Source organism: Hippocampus bargibanti, linkage group LG18 (genome assembly GCF_051943395.1).
Source record: "Hippocampus bargibanti isolate YZ-2025 linkage group LG18, ASM5194339v1, whole genome shotgun sequence".
Lineage (NCBI taxonomy): Eukaryota > Metazoa > Chordata > Actinopteri > Syngnathiformes > Syngnathidae > Hippocampus > Hippocampus bargibanti.
The window spans coordinates 3853757-3872508 of record NC_142751.1 but is presented as its reverse complement, the minus strand read 5'-3'; the positions used below and the strand labels follow the sequence as shown (position 1 = coordinate 3872508).

The 18752-nt window shown below is 44.0% G+C and overlaps 2 protein-coding genes across 6 annotated transcripts in view; both read left to right on the top strand.

The window, feature by feature from the left end:
• Positions 1-118, top strand: part of lin54 (lin-54 DREAM MuvB core complex component) — a 13270-nt gene extending 13152 nt beyond the window's left edge. Inside the window, exon 14 of the mRNA XM_089020028.1 lies at positions 1-118. This exon is cut by the window's left edge and continues 758 nt beyond it. The gene's annotated coding sequence lies outside the window, so the exon portion shown is untranslated.
• Positions 119-259: 141 nt separating this feature from the next.
• On the top strand, positions 260-18681 carry sec31a (SEC31 homolog A, COPII coat complex component). Of its 5 annotated transcripts, none has more exons than XM_089020025.1 (29): positions 260-476; positions 651-690; positions 897-2134; positions 2617-2696; positions 2786-2909; positions 2981-3185; positions 3257-3352; positions 3449-3589; positions 3671-3813; positions 5643-5742; positions 5826-5987; positions 6081-6233; positions 6687-6911; positions 7191-7265; positions 7345-7581; positions 9404-9506; positions 9950-10128; positions 11192-11318; positions 11406-11551; positions 11631-11807; positions 11961-12155; positions 12794-12901; positions 13021-13114; positions 13278-13532; positions 14326-14381; positions 14466-14678; positions 16355-16465; positions 16583-16654; positions 16757-18681. In XM_089020025.1, exons 4-29 carry the CDS (start codon positions 2618-2620, stop codon positions 16934-16936), a joined length of 3756 nt encoding a protein of 1251 aa, XP_088876151.1. In that variant the 5' UTR covers positions 260-476; positions 651-690; positions 897-2134; position 2617; the 3' UTR covers positions 16937-18681. The 5 variants fall into 5 exon arrangements, with proteins under 5 accessions (XP_088876151.1, XP_088876147.1, XP_088876149.1 ...); XM_089020021.1 differs by having other exon boundaries at positions 13278-13577; XM_089020023.1 differs by lacking the exon at positions 897-2134 and having other exon boundaries at positions 13278-13577.
• Positions 18682-18752: the final 71 nt, after the last annotated feature.

Here is an 18752-nt window from a genome sequence, read left to right as displayed (position 1 = left end):
TTCATTGATGCTTTTATCCTTTAATTGGGGCCACTGTTATAAAGAATGTCTCAGCAATTTTGTGGGAAATTGTGACATAGGTAAATTGTACAAAAAATAAAATAACATAACAAAACTATTTAGGTGTTTTTAATTATAATGCATGGATGGGTTTCACTCAAATGCTATTTTTTTTTACTGTTGTGCTTACCACGCCCGTGCAGCAGGCGACGCTGTGAAATATTGAGGGTTTGATATCAAGTAGTTTCTAGTTTCGTTGTTCAGGGTCTTGACGTTGTTTGATTTCAAGCGAGTAATGCCTTTTTTTGGGGGGGGAAACGTTTTGAAAGCCCGGTAGGCACATTTAGATCGATGGGCAGTCCCAAGCGCGATTGAGCTTCGCGCTGGGGACTGTTTTTAACAGTCGAAGAAGAAAACAAACGAGAAGAAGAAAGGACTCAGTGTTTCTTGTTGGAAAAAGCCGCGCGTCATCCACGGTAGGTTCAAAACTATTAATTTCTGTATTAATGTTTAGCGTTAATAAAAAAAGAAGTCTGGGTTGTGTGCAGTGCAATTAAAATTATTTTGGCTAATCCGTGTTTTTTTATGAATAACCAACGCCGTTCGCCGTTATGTTCTTTCCGGCAATCACGTTTCTTTTGTCTTTACAGTCTACGATAAGCGCAACGCTGATAAGAATGTTCAAGAAAAGTAAGTATCTTACATCTCGTAACAATTAATGTGATTTAATAGCCATCCCAATGATTAGACCAATCACTACCCATCTGACTCATTCCCAAAATTTGGGGAAGATTAGACACTGCATAACGATGAGGGTTTGGGCCATTTGACAAAAAATACGAATTTGTCAAGTATCAAATTTTCATAATTTGCCTTGCGCTTTTTGTTTTTTTCAGGGTTGTCCTCAAGTGGACTTGGAAGTGTCTCTGTGAAGTTCTTAAACTAATTAATAATAAATTTTGATCTCAATGTTATTTTGTGGTTTGCTATAGTTTTGTTCACGCAAACGGAGAAAACTGGGATGAGGATAACTGGCTACTGATTTAATTATATTAAATGTTTGTCATTTAATAAATCAAGTGCTTTGTTACCGCGCAGCAATTCTGAAAATGTGTACTGCAGCATTGGTTCCTCAACTGGGTTAGAACTGAGCCATAAGTCAGCCAAAAAATGGTGTAATAACTTCTGTGAGTGACCTTGTAATAGCAGTTGCACTACGATTTATACACGAAATAATTCATAGATGCTACTTGGAGACCAGAGTATTATTGTTTATTGTAAAAACTTTCTGAAGTACCTGCTTGGTAGCAGACGGGAGTTACTCGACCAGCAATGGGATCAAACCTCCACGTGAAATTAAAACAACGCGCTAGGGATTACAAATATTCTAAATTGTGTAAAATTACCGGAGCCAATTTCACGGTAAAATCAGAGCATTGTCATCAAATGGTAAGTGCAGTTTTGCTTTGTTTGAATGCTGCTGTGCCGATGACCATTTTGTGTTTGGGAGCCTTTTCCTGAGCATCTTTATTAAGTTCGTATAGTTGCTTGTTCTGTAGCCACAAGGGGACACAAGATAGCGTGTTATTGTGCCGGTCCCAAGCCCGGATAAATACAGAGGGTTGTGTCAGGAAGGGCAAACGTAAAGGCTTGGCCAAAACAAACATGCGAATCAACCCTCTGAAGATAGAGAACACTGATTCGCTGTGGCGACCCCTTGAAGAGAAAAGCTGGAAGAAGAAGATGTAAAATTACACAACTGTCTGGCTTTTTGGTCAAGTAAAACGTAAAATACCACGTTAGCATGCTACGCTAAGCGGAAGATGAGCCAGAAGCAGCCATGTTTTTCGTCACTCGAGCAATTTCTTCTTCGTGGTCGGAGGCCTCCAATCGACGCGTAGTGCCACGTTGATGGAGCCCAGTGGGGACGTGGAAATCCGAGTCGAGAGCGAGCTCAGCGGGTACCGGTAGCTACGACTAGCCGCTGTTTTCTCTTAGGTCGTTGGGCGTTTGTCGTTGAAATAAATCCCAACGTAAAGAGAAAAAAAAGCGAGAGTGGCGAAACAGCTGCTTCTTAATTCATTCTTTGCCTGCGCGTGTATGTGACACGGAGGAAAGACTCAAATAAACCCAGGTAAGCCATTATGTCACTTGTCTGCTCAATATTAGAAAATTATTTTTTTAATCATGTGAGGTCAATTAAAAACTTTCCATAAACGTGAATGGGAGAGTGATTGTGTGCCAGTCTTGACGTGCCATGCAGATTGCGACCGGTGCGGTGTTTTTGTCCTGCCAAAAGTCATCGAAGGTTAATTGAGGACCATTTTTATTTCTCCAATTAACCTAAGTTGACTTCTGGCAAGGGACGCGTTATTAGTCTATCCCTCAAAATCGGGGATCGCCAAAGTGGTTCCAGTGGGCACCCGATATCCCCCGACGTCTACAAAAATAGTCGGTGGAAACCATAATCCACACGGTGTGGTGAGAGTTTTTTTCTTGTAATATTTTATCAGGAGTAATTTGGAAATCACAAACACTCGCCCATATGTTTGTAACTTATTTGTATGACATGTCCCATTTTTTTATTACTATTATTATTATCATTGTGTTTTTTAGAATGAAATTGAAAGAGATCAACCGTACTGCCATCCAGAGCTGGAGTCCGGCTCAGCAGCATCCAATCTATCTGGCAACCGGTGCGAGAAGCCTTTATAAGCAAAATCGTTTTCTGTATTTTGCTCAGCGGTCAATGTCATGTTTCATACTTGAATGAATTCTTGTCCAGGCACGTCGGCGCAGCAGCTGGATGCCTCCTTTAGCACCAACGCGTCCCTGGAGCTCTTTGAGCTGGACTTGTCCAACCCATCCCTGGACATGAAGTCATGTGGCAGCTTCTCTTCGTCTCACAGGCACGGAAAAAAAGAACGTTTGGCAGGTGTTTGATTGTCATTCGTCTTATCGCTGCAAGTGCTGCCCTCAGGTACCACAAGCTGGTATGGGGTCCCTGCGGAGAAGACGCCCAAGGTCATCCGGCCGGCTTGGTCATCGCGGGGGGCGAGAACGGCAACGTCATCATGTACGACGCCGCCAAGATCATCGCCGGCGGCGAGGGCGACGACGCAGTGGTGGCCCAGAGTGAGCGGCATACGGGCGCCGTCAGAGGATTGGACGTCAATCCTTTCCAGGCACGAAAAGCGTCCTCTTGTCTTCTCCCGCTTCCTGTTGTGCTCATGTCTTCTTTTTTTCTGTGGTTTAGACCAACCTCTTTGCATCCGGCGGAAATGAGTCTGAAATTTACATCTGGGATCTAAATAACTTTGATTCGCCCATGACGCCAGGACCCAAAACGCAGGTACGACTGTCACCACTTCAAAAGATGCGCAATGTGGATATCTGGAAGCCGCAACGTGGCTCCACCTTCTGAAGCTCGCTGCTTCTTTGTACACAGCCGGTGGAGGACATCAGCTGTGTGTCGTGGAACAGGCAAGTCCAGCACATCCTGGCCTCGGCCAGCCCGAGCGGTCGCGCCTCCGTATGGGACCTCCGCAAGAACGATCTCATCATTAAAGTCAGCGACCATAGCAACCGAGTCGGTTCATCGCCCGCCGAGAAATAGCCTCCCGTCCAGGTGGCGAGTGGTCGTCGTCACGCCGCCTGTCTTTGCTCGTAGATGCATTGCTCCGGTCTGGCGTGGAACCCGGAGGTGGCCACTCAGCTGGTCCTGGCCTCCGAGGACGACCGCATGCCCGTCATTCAGATGTGGGATTTACGATTCGCTACCTCACCGCTGCGGATTCTGGAGAATCACACCAGGTGCCCGTCTCGCCAAGAGATCAAGACAAATAATCTTTTAATTTCAATCGTCCTCCGTCTGTCAAAATCTAATTTTGGAGTGATTTTTTGGGTTGATACTTGGATAAAAAAATATAATAATAGTAATAATACATCCTGATTTGTTTTATTTGTGATTTTTATTTATCTTTAAACAAAATCAATATTCTTGTTTTGAAAGTGATACAGTGATACCTCGGTTTACGAACCCCTTGGCTTACGAACGTTACATTTATGAAAATTTTACCTTGGCATACGAACTTTACCTTGGCATACGAACATTTTTCGTCCACGGGGCTGCATAAATGAGTGATGTGTTGTTCGCGAACGAGCCCGTTCTTCTGACAACAAAATGGCAGTCGACTGTTTTTGTCCTCTATTCCCCGCCCCAAGTCTTCGGTTAAAGCCACATGATTGAAGAACGCAGCAGTGAGCGGGGGTGGTTTAAACATTGAAGAGACAGGCAGAGACGACAGTGAGAGATTTTCAACTTTGATAGTTCAAAGGCAGAGTGTAGACTGCAAGGTTAAAATATCCCATCAATCAGCCTTCACAAACAACCCACACAAGCCATCTGTACACTTGATGCAAAAAGCTATCAACCCAGCTAAACAGAACACAATTGATGAGGAACTCGATAAAATTATCACAGAGAAAGCACCTACAAGGGATGATTCTTCAAGATGGTGAAAGGTTACGTTCCTCATCAAGTGTTTAATGCTGATGAAACCTGCCACTCCATTCCATCAAGCCATCGACCATCACAAAGGTAAATAAAATGACTTTATTATACTGTACAGTTTATTTCTTTAATTATAATACCATAGCGCATTCTTTATACATAAAATAAGGTATATTTTGTTTTGTTTTAAGGCATAGAAAATTAGAAAGTAGAAAATTGTTTTATGGGGACCTGGGAAGGGATTATTGCCATTTTAATGGTTTCCTATGGGAAATTAATTTTTGGGATACACACTTTTCGCCTTACACACTCTGTCTGGGAACCAATTAAGTTTGTAAGCCAATGTATTATTGTACTTTAAAAAGTCATGATATGATAAGTGAATATATTTATTGGATTGGATGAGCCTTTATTAGTTTCTCAGTGGAGAAATTGACATTTCACAGCAGAAAGTGATGGAAGATGAAAGGAAGAAGTAAAAAAACAAATACAGGAGCTGCTGTAAAGGCTCTCAAGGTGCTATCTTGAAGTCAAAAGAAAAAAAACAACAACAATATGACAACAAACGCATTCAATCTTCAGCACTTTCTGCACCCTCTTTGTTGCATGAAGCAGTTCTAGATGAAAGAGGAGAGGATCAAATAATAATTTTCACCAGTGGATCAGGATTTCACGTCATGGTGAAATGTGCACTTTCTGCGACAAGCTAAATGTTGAAAGCAAACACTACGCTGTAGCATCCATTGACCAGAAGAGATTGTATCACATCTCCTGTCCCACGTCAATCCGCTTCAATTCCAAGCCACGACCGTTCCACATACAACTCAAAGTGACAAAATAAAACACAAAAGCAACAAAAAAGCAAGGCTCGTGAGATGGCTGCCTACTCTGGCGCCATCTTGGACTTGATTCTTCCGATCAAATGGGAACGTTGAAGTGGTCCGTCTGTCAATCATGTAGATGACCGGTCGCAAAGGGCGATTGGTCAGCAACGACGACGGCACCATCACGTACGAGTCTCGCTCGGAGCTATTGCTCTCTTTGCCACTCACACCTTAAAAAAAACGCCTAACACCTGTGATGGTGACTCTGACGTGATTTTGACCGCCACCATTTTTCCCCTTGGCAGAGGCGTCCTCGCCATCGCTTGGAGCGCGGCCGATCCCGAGCTGCTCCTCAGTTGTGGCAAAGACAGCAGGATCCTGTGCTGGAACCCAAACACGGGCGAGGTGAGCAAATAACCCAGCCTTGCATAAGTGACAAAAAATCCGGGCTGACCGATGCCCCCTCACCTCGACGCCGACCCGGGCAGGTGCTGTACGAGCTGCCCGCCGGCAGCCAGTGGTGTTTTGACGTGCAGTGGTGCCCCAGGAACCCGGCGGTGCTTTCGGCCGCCCGTTTCGACGGACACATCGACGTCTACTCCATCATGGGCGGCAGCAGCTTGGCGCAGAGCCAGAAGCGCGCTGACCAGGTGGGACGTGCGTTTTACGCCGAATCCAAACTAGCATCCTGCTTTTCCACCTTTTGGCACCCTGTGAAGACGCTTTGTGTCTTATTTTTACAGATCAGTAACTCCTTCGGCAACGTAGATCCTTTTGGGACGGGACAAACGTTGCCTCCGCTGCAGCTACCTCAGACTGTTACGCCCCCTACGAGTGTCAACCCCCTGAAGAAGCCCCCCAAGTGGATCCGCAGGCCCGTTGGGGCGTCGTTCGCCGTAAGTCTTTGGACTAGCGTACGCATTAGGTGGTTGTATTTGTTGTCCCTGGAACAAATCTGGCTTCCTTGCCTGTGGTGTTCCCCAAGGGTCAATCTTGGGGCCCATCAGGCTGAACAAACATAGAATATTCTTTGGGGTTGAGATGTATGGCATCTTTCCTCTAAAGAATGGAAAAAGTGGCTCCAGAAGCTCTATTTTGTCACCAGATTGGTTGATAAATAAAAAGGCACAATTGACTTTTTATTTATCAACCAATCTGGTGACAAAATAGAGCTTCTGGAGCCATTTTTTTCACTTTTTTTTGGTGGCCGCATCCACCAACAAGAACCGCCCAATCAGATCCATACTTCCTATCGACAGATTCCCCACCCAAAATCTTCACTTTTGTGGATCACCCTGGATGATTCGCAATCCACACAAAAACAGAGATTTTTGTTGTCTGTCCTGTAGTTTGGCGGAAAGCTAGTCTCCCTGGAGAACGGCCCGCTCAACGGCCAGCAGCCTGGTGGCCCCCGCCTGGTTCACGTCAGCCAGGTGGTGACCGAGAAGACCTTCCTGACACGATCAGAGCAGCTCCAGGCTATGATGAGCGCCGGCAACTTCCAGGAATTCTGCCAGGAGAAGATCCAGGCCACTCAGGACCAGTTTGAGAAAACCGTCTGGTCTTTCCTCAAGGTAACATTTGGTTCTTTGGATGTGAACGGGTGGGTTCTTATTAGATTAGATGCGCCTTTATATGTCTCCCTGTGGAGAAATTGACATTTCACAGCAGCAATAACAAAATACAGGAGCTGCTTTAAAGGCAGCCATTCTCGCCTACGTAAATCCGCTTCAATTCCAAGCCGCAGACTGTCCAACAGCACCGACCTTTACGCTGAACAAAACCGGGCTTTGAAAATACTTCTATTGTGCCCATGTGAATGGACAGATTGACGTTGTGTGCGTGTTTTCCAGGCCAACTTTGAAAGTGACATCCGCAGTAAATTCTTGGAGCTTCTGGGCTTCGACAAAGAGGAGCTTGCTTCGAAGGTCAGACCCGCCCGTCTTGGGAATATACAAACCCTGAAGAATCGAGGGCGACTTTGATCACACGCGATCGCGTCCGCAGATATCTGCTACGCTGGAGGGGATGCCTGCTAGCACTGCGCCGGCGGACGCACCGCCCAACTTGCAGCTTGACAATCCCGAGGCGGCCTTTGACATGATCGCCGCCGCAAACACGGAGGGCGCCAACCCGGAGAGCCAGGACGCCGCCGTGAGAGGACCGGCCCAAAGCCTCACTGCTCCTTTGGAGGAAATGGAGGAGAAGCAACAGCGGGAGGAGGATGAGATCTCCCTGGAGGAGGTAAGCCTCCATGACAGTTTGATAGAGAATAGACAGAATAGAAGTTCTCATATTTCAAAGTTTCATGCTTCGTTGGCCGAACACAAGGCCCACAATTGAAGCACAGAAAAATCTGGGGTCAATCTGAGGTAAACAGACACAGCCTGTTAAACTCATGTAAGATGATCTGGGCTTGGGCGGAATTTAGGACTTGGTAAACTCCTTCACAGGAAGAGATCATTCGCCAGGTTAAAAGTCAGTTCATCAGTTCATGGAAAGACAAACAATTGAAATGTATATGTTCTATTGGTTTATGGATGTTGGTGCTTGGGACATCCAAGGGTTTGATATTCAAATCAATACATTTGCAAGTCTTTTTAGCCACCATTAAAGGACACCCGACACCTCCCGACAAGTTGCGTCCAGAATTTGTACAATTACTTCAAATGACTTCTACTGACCGCATTTCACAAAGATTCTTCCGCATATAGCTATATTTTACTTTTTAAAAGTCACACTGAATATTCGTGAAGTCTTGTTTTCGAGTTGATGTCGATGCCGGAAGTGACGTCACGGAGGGAACGCCCCTGACAGAGAAAACGACACACAGTGTATTTTGAGTACTTTTTTCATCTGAAAACACTGTATTGATCGCGAAATTAGAAGGAAAACTACATCAATAACGTGATGGTGAATCGTTGTGAGGCAGCCAATTGCGGTAACACGCATAAAGAAGGTGTATGTTTACACAAATTCCCAGCGGACAAACCAGCTGTTTCCACCGTGTCATTTGTTACCCTGTAGCGCTGTCGAGCTCTCTCTCTTGTCTCAACCTCTGATTTTTGTGTGCTGCTCAAAGTGTGCCGCTGTCTCTAACCCTCCTTTGTGTGTGTGCGTAAAACCCACCCCTCTGTCTTGTACCACGGATTTTAACCAATCACGGGCGGCTTTAACCAAAGGTCGGCTCTGATAAGCTCTAATAAGGCTCCATATACTGGACGAAACGCTGCTGGTGTTTTCTGGGCTGCTACATGGGAGTCCAGAGCTTCTTCACCGGATTCATCACTTGCAGACGACTCGAATTGATACGGAAGGACTTCTTTAATCGATCGCAAACATTTATGCTTTCCTCTTCAGAACTATTTGAATCATATTCAAACCCACCTATTTAAAATTGCTTTTTCTGTGTAGCTCTCTCTCTTGTTTCTATTTATTTTAATTGTATTTTATTCATTGTATTCTATTTGTGATTGTATTTTATTTATTATAGTACCTATGCTTGTCTGTGAATGTAAAGTGTCCTTGAGAGCTTTGAAAGGCGCTTAAAATGTAATGCACTATTATTATTATTATTATTGTTGTTGTTATTATTATTATTGTTGTTGTTGTTATTATTATTGTTCATAACTGGATGAGTAACAAGAAAGGATCTTTTTCCGAATCTGAACTCTCTGAAGCCATTGTTTTGATTCTGGAGCAAGGCAGTTTGTGCGTGGGCCAAACCTAACGTGATGTCACCAACAAGGGGGCTGGACTTTCTGAATCTCCCCATTTCCAAGCTCATTAGTGGCAGTTTTGGGACACTTTAAGGTCATTTTTATTGGTCTTTTGAATTTGACTAAAATATCAGCCTGTTTGTTTTGGATATTTTAAATGCTATAAAACGTTTTTCTGGAAACCAAAAAAAATGTCGGTTGAACTCCGAAAATCAAACGGATTCGCGATGATTTTTTTTTTCCATCTGAAATGATCATCTGGGTTATGGTTCAACTTTCCCCCCAAAAATGCCAATTATAAAGCGTCTGTTGCGGTGTAAGGACACTGGTTTCCTGTTTTTGTTCAGGAGGTTGCGCTGGATGAGGAGAAGGAGGCGGAGACTCCTGCCCAGGTCAAGAATCCCGCCACCGAAGCTCCGACAGAAGGAGTCGACCTCAGCATCAGTAAAGGTACGCAACAGAAATAGGGGAGGAAGTTGACTCGGCAAAATACGTGTTTTTTTCCTCTCTTCTTGTTTTTCGCATCTGGTGTAGTTGTTGGTGGATTTTTAGGTCTCTGTTTGATGACTTTCATCGTCTTTCAATGGTTCTTTCTTTGTCACCATTTGTTTTTGCCACTTTTTGTGTTTTTTTGCAGACAGTTTACAGACTTATATTTTTTCTAATTTATATTTAATCTACATGTTTTTATTGTTTATGATGTTTCGAAGTTTTCTTACGTTGAATGTTTATGTAGTTGTAAAAGTCAATATTCTGTGGTTTCTGCTTGCAATTTGAGTGACAATGACAAAAACCCTGGCACTGCAGTGACACATTTTTGCACATTGTCTGGCAGTCAATCTATTGTTTCTCATGAACCATAATTGTTCTTTCTTTTGATTGTCCCCTTGCAGACATGGATGGTCTGATCACGCAGGCCCTGCTGACGGGCAACTTTGAGGTGGCGGTGGAGTTGTGCCTCCTGGATGAGCGCATGGCCGACAGCATCATTCTCGCCATCGCCGGCGGCGCCGACCTCCTGGAAAAGACGCAGAGGAAATATTTCAGCAATGCACGCGGCAAAATTACTAAGGTGATGGGCCCCAAAAAAACAACCCCTTTTTGTTCAAAATGGCTCAATCAATCCCTTTCAATACGCCACTTGGACATATTGTTTGTTTGTTTATTTATTCATTTATTCATTCATTTGTATATGAAATTGTTTAGTTATTTATTAAATGATATATATTTATTCATATTTATTTATTTATTTTATTTGTATTTTCGTGGTGTTTATTTGCTTATACATTTATTCATGTTATTTATTCATTCATTACTATTTATTTACTTATTTATTTACCTATTTATTCATAATTATGTAATCATTCATTTGTTATTTATTTATTCATTCATAGTATTTATTTACTTTTTTATTTACCTATGTACTTCTTATGTATTCATTCATTTATACCATTTCTTTTTTTACCTATTTATTTGTGTATTTATTCATTCACTCATAGTATTTATTAACTTATTTATTTACTCATGTACTTATTCATAATATTTTTTATTCATTCATTTATTCGTGCTATTTATGTATTTATTTATTACTATTTGTTGATTAACTCATTTATTTGTACTATTTTTATACTTCTACTTATTTATTCATTCATACTATTTATTTACTTATTTATTTGGATTGGATTGGATTGGATTGGATATGCCTTTATTAGTCTCACAGTGGAGAAATTTACATTTCACAGCAGCAAAGTGATGAAAGGAATGAAAGTAGAAAAACGAAATACATGAGCTGCTGGAAAGGCCTTTATTTACCTATTTATTCATAATAATGTAATCATTCATTTGTGTTATTTTTTTCATTCATAGTATTTATTTACTTATTTACCTTTATTTATTCGTAATATTTTGTATTCATTTATTCATTGTATTGATGTATTCATAATATTTATAAATTCATTCATTTATTTGTACTATTTATTTATATAGTTCTACTTAGTTATTCATTCATACTATTTTTTTTTACCTATTTAATTGTGTATTCATTCACTCATCTTATTTATTTACTTATTTATTAACCTGTTTATTTACCTATGTAATTATGTATGTATTCCTTGGTTTCTTCCTTCATCCACTAGCTGATTAGCGCGGTGGTGACCAAGGACTGGCGCGAGGTGGTGACCGGGTGCAACCTGCACAACTGGAAGGAGGCGCTGGCGGCCGTCATGACCTACGCCAAACCCGACGAGTTCTCTTCGCTGTGCGGTAAGTTCATCCGCCGAATTCGCCCACGCCGCTTCGCCAAAAGTGAAAAAAAACATGTTTCCTGGAAATGCTGGCGGTGTCCCTCAGACCTTCTCGGCGCCCGTCTGGAGGCATCGGGCGAGGCGGCTCTGCGCGCTCACGCCTGCCTGTGCTACATCTGCGCCGGCAACGTGGACAAATTGGTGGCCTGCTGGAAAACGACTGGCCAGCGACGCTGCCCGCTGGCCCTGCAGGTGAACGGAGGGGGATTATTTATTTTATGTGATTTTTCATCTTGACACGTGCTTCAGTGACTTTTCAAATTGTGCGCAGGACCTGGTGGAGAAAGTGGTGGTTCTGCGGCGGGCGGTGGAACAGACGCAACGCTGGGGTTCCGCCCCCAACGGGGACTCCCCGCTGGCCAAGGAGTTGGCTCGCTACGCCGGCCTTTTGGCCTCGCAGGGCAGCCTGGCCGCAGCCATCAGCTACCTGCCCAACGGCAGCGGACAGGTGGGCCGCCGGAAAACTTAAGGCATCGCCGTTTATGACTAGCCCCTCCCGCCACAATTTTGCTTGCTAACTAGATTTTGAAAGAAAAAAAAACGCAACCATGTCAAGTAAATGGAAGCCAACTCGCCCGTCTTGTTTATTTTGTCCTTCAAGGAACTCCATGACCGCCTGAGTCGGGCTCTGGGCCAGCAGACGGGTCCGGTCCAAACCCCCCGAGTTCAGCCCCAGCAGCACGCGGGCCCTCAGCTCTGCCAGGCCTTCGCCCCAGTGCAGCCCGCCGCCCCCATGGCGCCTGTACAGATGCAGATGCCCCCATCCGCCCCGTCCCAGCAGCAGTATTACCAGCCCGTACGTTCCGCCATTCCCGAATTTGTTCAGGTTTTGGTTTTTCTTGCGGGGGTGTTAATAAAACACTGGTCAGACCTCTGGCAATGTTTTTCCCCTCCCACGAGGGGGCAGCGTTTGCCTTTGTCTGTTATCGCTTTGTTACAGTGTCAGGTGTTGTTACAGTGCTATATAAACCAATATACAGTCAAGTCTCGTTATATCCATATCGGTTATATCGATAGTACTGCTTATTACGATACTATTTCTATGAACGCAAGGAGAAAATTTACATGCCGCAGGATCGGATATATCGATAGTCTGGTTATATCGATATTTTTTCCAACTCCCGACAATATCGATATAACGAGACTTTACTGTATATTATATTGCATTGTATTTTGTACATCCACCCCCATTTCAAGCTAAGATAACTCCAGACCCATATAACTTAGTAATTAACTCTTTCTGACAAATGAAGACACTCTGAGCTTTCTTACGCTGCATTGAATGTTCATGCAGACCTAAAAGTCAATATTCTGTGGGTCCTGCAATTCGAGTGCCAATGACAAAAACCCAGACACTGGAGTGGATACATTTTTGCGTGTCATCTGGCAGTCAATGAGTCAATTGGAAGTGAAATGAAATGTCTTGTGTTTCAGGTGCGGGCTGCCTCCACCGTCACCTCGTGGAGTAACCAGACGCCAACAGCCCTCCCCAACGTGACATCCCCTCCGCAAATGGGGCCTGCCATCGAGCAGCAGAATCAGGTGACCCCCCCCCCCCCCTCCCAAATCGTTCTCGCTAATCCTTGACGACGAATAAAGGTTTTTTCTGAACCTCGTAAGTGTCCCGTGGCGAACAAAATTTCCCATCGTTTCCCCATCAGGCTCAAGCGCCAAATTCGGTGTATGGAATGACGCCATCCAGTTCATCCCCCGCAGCCTCTGCTGGCTCCGCCTCCTCGTACTCGCAATACCAGCGTATGTCTTTTAGTGTTTTTTGAAAAAGTCGCACGATATGACGACGGTGCCGAGCTTGTTTGTTTCCTTTCACCCACCAAAACATTTCGTGGCGGAAATGTTTTGGCGTCTCGGCACGTGGCCGTGACTTCTTTCTCCACTAACGGCGTCCGTTGAATGTCAGCCCCAATCCAGGTCCAGCACTTGCCACCTGGAGCCTGTCCTTCTCTTGACTCCTCTGAGCCACCTTACACTCCCCAGTACGCTCCCCCATACGCCCCCCAGCCCCCCGGCTTCCTCACCCGCTGCCTGCCCGACTCTTCTTCTTTCCCTCCTTCGTTTCCCGCCTCCCACTCGTCTTCCGCAGCGTTTTTCCAGCACGGCGTGCCGGGCTCTCCTGGTTCCTCGGCTCTGCCGCTGCTGCCCGGCGCCGTCTCAGGTACAAAGTTTGAACTTGAGCAGACACCTGACCCCAAAGGAACAGGTGCGAGAGACTCCCGTCCAGCGACACCCTTTTCGTCATCCTCGCACTTCCTGTTTTTCCTGTTTTTCTAATCACATAGAAAACAAACGCTGAGATTTCAATTAATTCCTTTGCTGCCATTCCTGAATGTATTCTGGAATTTTAAAATGTGACGTGGAGCACCATTCCCAAATTTGTTCAAGTTTTGGTTTTTCTTGCCGATAAAGTGCCGGTCAGACCTCTCACATTGTTTTTTTCCCTCATGGATAACTCCAGACTCATAACTTAGGAATTAACTCTTTTTTTCTGATGAAACAACAGCATATAAGGTTTCTTACGCTGTATTGAATGTTTATGTAGTCCTTAAACTCACTCTTCTGTGGGTCCTGCAATTTGAGTGACAATGACAAAAACCCTGGCACTGGAGTGGACATTTTTTAGCAAATTATCTGGCAGTGAATGAGTTAATTATCAATTTACCACCTGCATGATGGCCTTTGTCTGCTTGCGGGCCCACACGACACGTTCCAAATGATTTGAGCGTCGAGCAGCTCCGATTTGTGATCTTTTGCATGTCAATGAATGCTCGCATGCAGCAAATAATTTCTTCCGTTTCAGTCTTTTGTGCTCTGGTTGACTCGCAATAAATTGATGATGGGTGTCAGTCAGTGACCTGATCGCCACTGACTTCATGATCAATAAATTAGTTGATGACTTGTGACCTTAGAACGAATCTGGTGAGATGTTTTTGAATTGTTGCATTGTGCAGGACCCCAGAATGGTTGGAATGACCCGCCAGCTCTTAGTAGGACGTCTAAGAAGAAGGTGAATACCTTTTTTGGTCGAACACATGAAAGTTCTCCGTGTTAAAAGTACCAATTCCGGAATGGACGTCTTTTCCCCTCATAGATCCCAGAGAACTACACCCCGCCCGCCCCAATCACGGCGCCCATCATGGCTCCTTTGGGCGCGGAGCCTCACGTCCAGCCCGTCGCCTCTGGAGCGCCGCAGGGTTCCATCCCGGGTCCCCAAAGGGGGTTCCTACCGATCCCGCCGCAGACACTCAACCCAAGCATACCAACCGAGGGAGCGCCTGGCGGACCAACGGGGGATTCCATCCAGGTGGGAATCCCTTTTTTTTAAAACTCTTTCACTACCATTCTCGAATTTCTTCCGGACTTGAGAATATGATGTGGAGCGCCATTCCCGAGTTTGTTTGGGTTTTTGTTTTATTTGTGGGGGTGCCGATAAAGCGCTGGTCGTGGCCTCTGGCAATGTTTTTTTTTTCTTTACCACAAGGGGGCAGCATTTCCCTTTTTTCAATGTTAACGCTTTGTTACTTCAGCTTTGTTAGCTTGTTTGTCAGCTTGTTGTTAAAGTGCTATAGAAATCAATATGGATTGTATTTTTCCAGCCGCCCCCATGTCAAGCTCAGATAATGGAAAACCCATATAATTTAGGAATTAACTATTTTTTCTGATGAAAGAAGAGAGTCTGAGGTTTCTTACGCTGCATTGAATGTTTCTGTAGTCCTACAATTCAATACAGTGATACCTCGGTTTTGGAACCCCTTGGCTTACGAACTTTTCGGTTTACGTTAAATTTATGAAAATTTTTCGGGATACACACGGGATACACACGGAGCGCCACAATGAGTGATGTGTCATTCACGAACGAGGCCGTTCTAACAAGAAAATGGCAGCCGACTGTTTTTGTCCTCTATTCCCCGCCCCCAGTCTTCGGTTAAAGCCATGTGAATGGTCAAGAATGCAGCAGTTAGGGGAGGTGGTTTAAACATTAAAGAGACAGGCAGACGACAGAGAGTGACCGAGAAAATTGATAGTAAACAGTGAAATTTGGACTTGTGTCAACTTTGATGGTTCAAAGGCAGAGTGTCTGTGTAAGCTCTCAGTCGTACAGGAGTGGTCCATCGATGAAAAGGTTTCTTCAGCCGTCATCTGTACTTCTTTGAAGGTGTCGGACGTTTCGCTTCTTATCCAAGAGGCTTCGTCAGCGAACTAAAGTCGTCGCGTACTTAAGTTCGCTGACGAAGCGTCTTGGATAAGAAGCAAAACGTCCGACACCTTCAAAGAAGTACAGATGACGGCTGAAGAAACCTTTTCATCGATCAAAGGCAGAGTGTAGACTGCATGGTTAAAATTCCCATCAATCAGGCTCTACAAACAACCTGCACAAGCTATCTGTACACTTGATGCAAAAATCTATCAACCCAGCTAAAGAGAACACAATTGATGAGGAACAAGGTAAAATTATCACAGAGAAAGCACCTACATGGGATCATTCCTCAGGATGGTGAAAGAAGGCTACGTTCATCATCAAGTGTTTAATGCTGATGAAACAAGCCAACGACCATCACAAAGGTAAATAAAATTACTTTATTATACAGTACAGTTTATTTCTTTAATTATAATACCATAGCACATTTATTATATATACAATAAGGTATATTATGTGTAGCTCTAAGGCTTACAAAATTAGAAAGTAGAAATTTATGTTTTATGGGGACTTGGGAACGCATTATTCTCATTTTAATGTTTCCAATGGGAAATGAATTTTTGGGATACACACTTTTCGCCTAACACACTCTGTCTGGGAAGCAATTAAGAGCGTAAGCCAATGTATCACTTTATTCGGTGTGTCATCGAATTCAAGTGACAGTGACAAAAACCCTGGCACTGGAGTGGACACATTTTTGCACATCGCTTGCCAGTCAATGAGTTAAAGTTTCATTGCGGGATGAATGAAATTGACGAAAGAGCACATCCATGCCATTCCAGTCGATCCCCGCTGAGAAGATCGCCAAGAAGCCCATCCCAGAGGAGCACCTGGTCCTCAAAACCACCTTCGAGGGCCTGGTCCACAAGTGCTTGGCCGTTGCGAGCGACCCGGTCAGTGTCAAAAGGCCGCCGTCATTGCTTTCGTCGCCCCCAGATAGGGCAAAGGCGGCTGCTTGCACATTTTATACAAGAAAAACCTTGTTCAAGACTGCTTTTCAACTCTTGTAGCAAACCCGGAGGAAGCTAGAGGATGCTAACAAGCGTCTGGAGGCGCTCTACGACAAACTGCGGGACGAGACCGTGAGTCCCGGTCTTTCTTTCTTTCTCTCCATGGTTGGGATGACGAAGACCACGCTCAGTTGTCCCCCCCCCCCCCCCCCCCCCCCCCCCCCCCGCCCGCAGCTTTCACCCGCCATCGTGGGGGGCCTGCACAGCATTGCGCAACACGTGGAGGCGCGAGCCTATGGCGAGGGACTCGGCGTCCACACGCACATCGTCAGCAGCAGCAACTTCAGCGAGACTTCGGCCTTCATGCCTGTCCTCAAGGTGGTCCTGACGCAGGCCAACAAGCTGGCCGTGTGAGCCCCCTGATGGCCATTCAGGGCTATTCCCCCCCCCCCACTTCATTTACCAATTATGCTGATTGCTTTGAAATCGACTTAATATGAAGTGATAGAATCCAAATGGATCGTTTGTAATGACGACGAATGCCAACAGGAAGGAAAACAAAGGGAACATTGTTTATGGGCATCTCGGTGAGTAGAATTTAGTTTATTTTTTATTTTAATCTTCCATGTTAGCACAACCGACACCATTTTTTGTTTCCTAACTGACATCAGAAAAGCGTTTTATAGCATCTAAAATACCCAAAACACGCAGGCTGATATTTTTAGTCAAATGCAAAACACCAATAAAAATAAGTTAGTGTCCCAAAACTACTTCCAAATGACCCCGGAAATGGCAAGTTTCATAAGGTCCCGCCCCCTTGTTCGTGACGTCACGCCAGGATACTTCAGAATCAAAACAATGGCTTCAGAGTTCAGATTCGGAGAAGATGATTCCTTGTTAGTCATCCAGTTATGAATGTTAGTCATCCAGTTATGAATATGATTCAAATAGTTCTGTTGAGGAAAGCATAAATATTTGCAAGTGATGAATTCGAGCCGTCAGGACTCCAATGTAGCATCCCAAAAAATGCACAAAATGGCGCCCAAGCTCCATTGGAAATGGGCTGATTTGTCTGCTGGGAATTTGTGTCAACTAGTATCAAATAGTAGTCCTGGTGCAACACACGATTCACCATTGCGTTATTTGTGTTTTCCTTCTAATTTCGCCATCAACACGATGTTTTCAGACCAAACAAAGTACCCAAAATGCATTGTGTGTCGCTTTCTCTGTCAGGGGCGTTCCTGACGTGACGTCACGTCAGGAATCGTCACCAACTCAAAAACAAGACTTTCTGAATATTCAGCGCGAGTCTTAAAACGTAAAACATAGCTATATGCGGTGGAATCTTTGTAAAAGACGCTCAGTAGAAGTAATTTCAAGTGATTTTACAAATTATGGACACAATTTGTCCGGAGGCGTCACTTGTCCTTTAAATGTTTGGAGCATCTTATCGCACTTTCCCTTGTTACTTACTGCCTTATTGGACCAAAACTTTCAATGCAAGTGAGCAGCGGATCCGCAAACGTATTCTTACCGCTTGACTTTTTTCCACATTTTGTCTTTTAACAGCCCCCGCCCTCATTTTTTTTAATCAATACGCGCACTCAAGGCCAATAAGGACCTGACATCATTATGAAGAAATTTATATTGTTTTATTCCAAATAACATGATTCTATTCAATGTCAGTTAATCGTGTCAATATCATTTCACTCACTTTCCCTAAATTTTATGCAGGAAAATGTGCTTTTTTAAATTAAATAAATATACACACACACCCAAAAAAATCTATATATTGTCGGGTGTTGTGTGTGAAATTGAGGGGAAACATTTTAAACCATTTTGTAGTCAAGCTGTTATGCATTGCAAAAGTATTCACAGCGCTTTCTTTTATTTTAATTCATATTTTTAGTTGGATTAAGTATCCCAAAATTAATTGTGTTCTCTGCCATTGCTTACAAAATACTTGACAATTCATCAGCCATATTCCTAAATGTGCTTTAAAAAAATCACATGACGCTGATGTTTTGGGCCTCAAAATTCCTCCAACCTTCCTGTACTCACAATGTTTTGTGAAAGATTTTCAGGGGAAAAATTGTATTCAAATTTTGATCACACGAAAGTGACATTTCAACTTTGTATTAAAAAAAAGGCATCCCTAATCCAGTCGGATGGTGCAGCTACATTTTGATGAGTCACAGTCCAGTCTTTTTTTGTCTTTGGTAGATGAAGC

Coding starts and splice junctions, on each gene's coding strand:
- sec31a (XM_089020024.1), top strand. CDS start 2,618: ATGAAATTGAAAGAGATCAACCGTACTGCCATCCAGAGCTGGAGTCCG. Junction 5,988..6,080: donor GCCAGAAGCGCGCTGACCAG/GTGGGACGTGCG, acceptor TTATTTTTACAG/ATCAGTAACTCCTTCGGCAA. Junction 11,552..11,630: donor GCTGCCCGCTGGCCCTGCAG/GTGAACGGAGGG, acceptor AATTGTGCGCAG/GACCTGGTGGAGAAAGTGGT.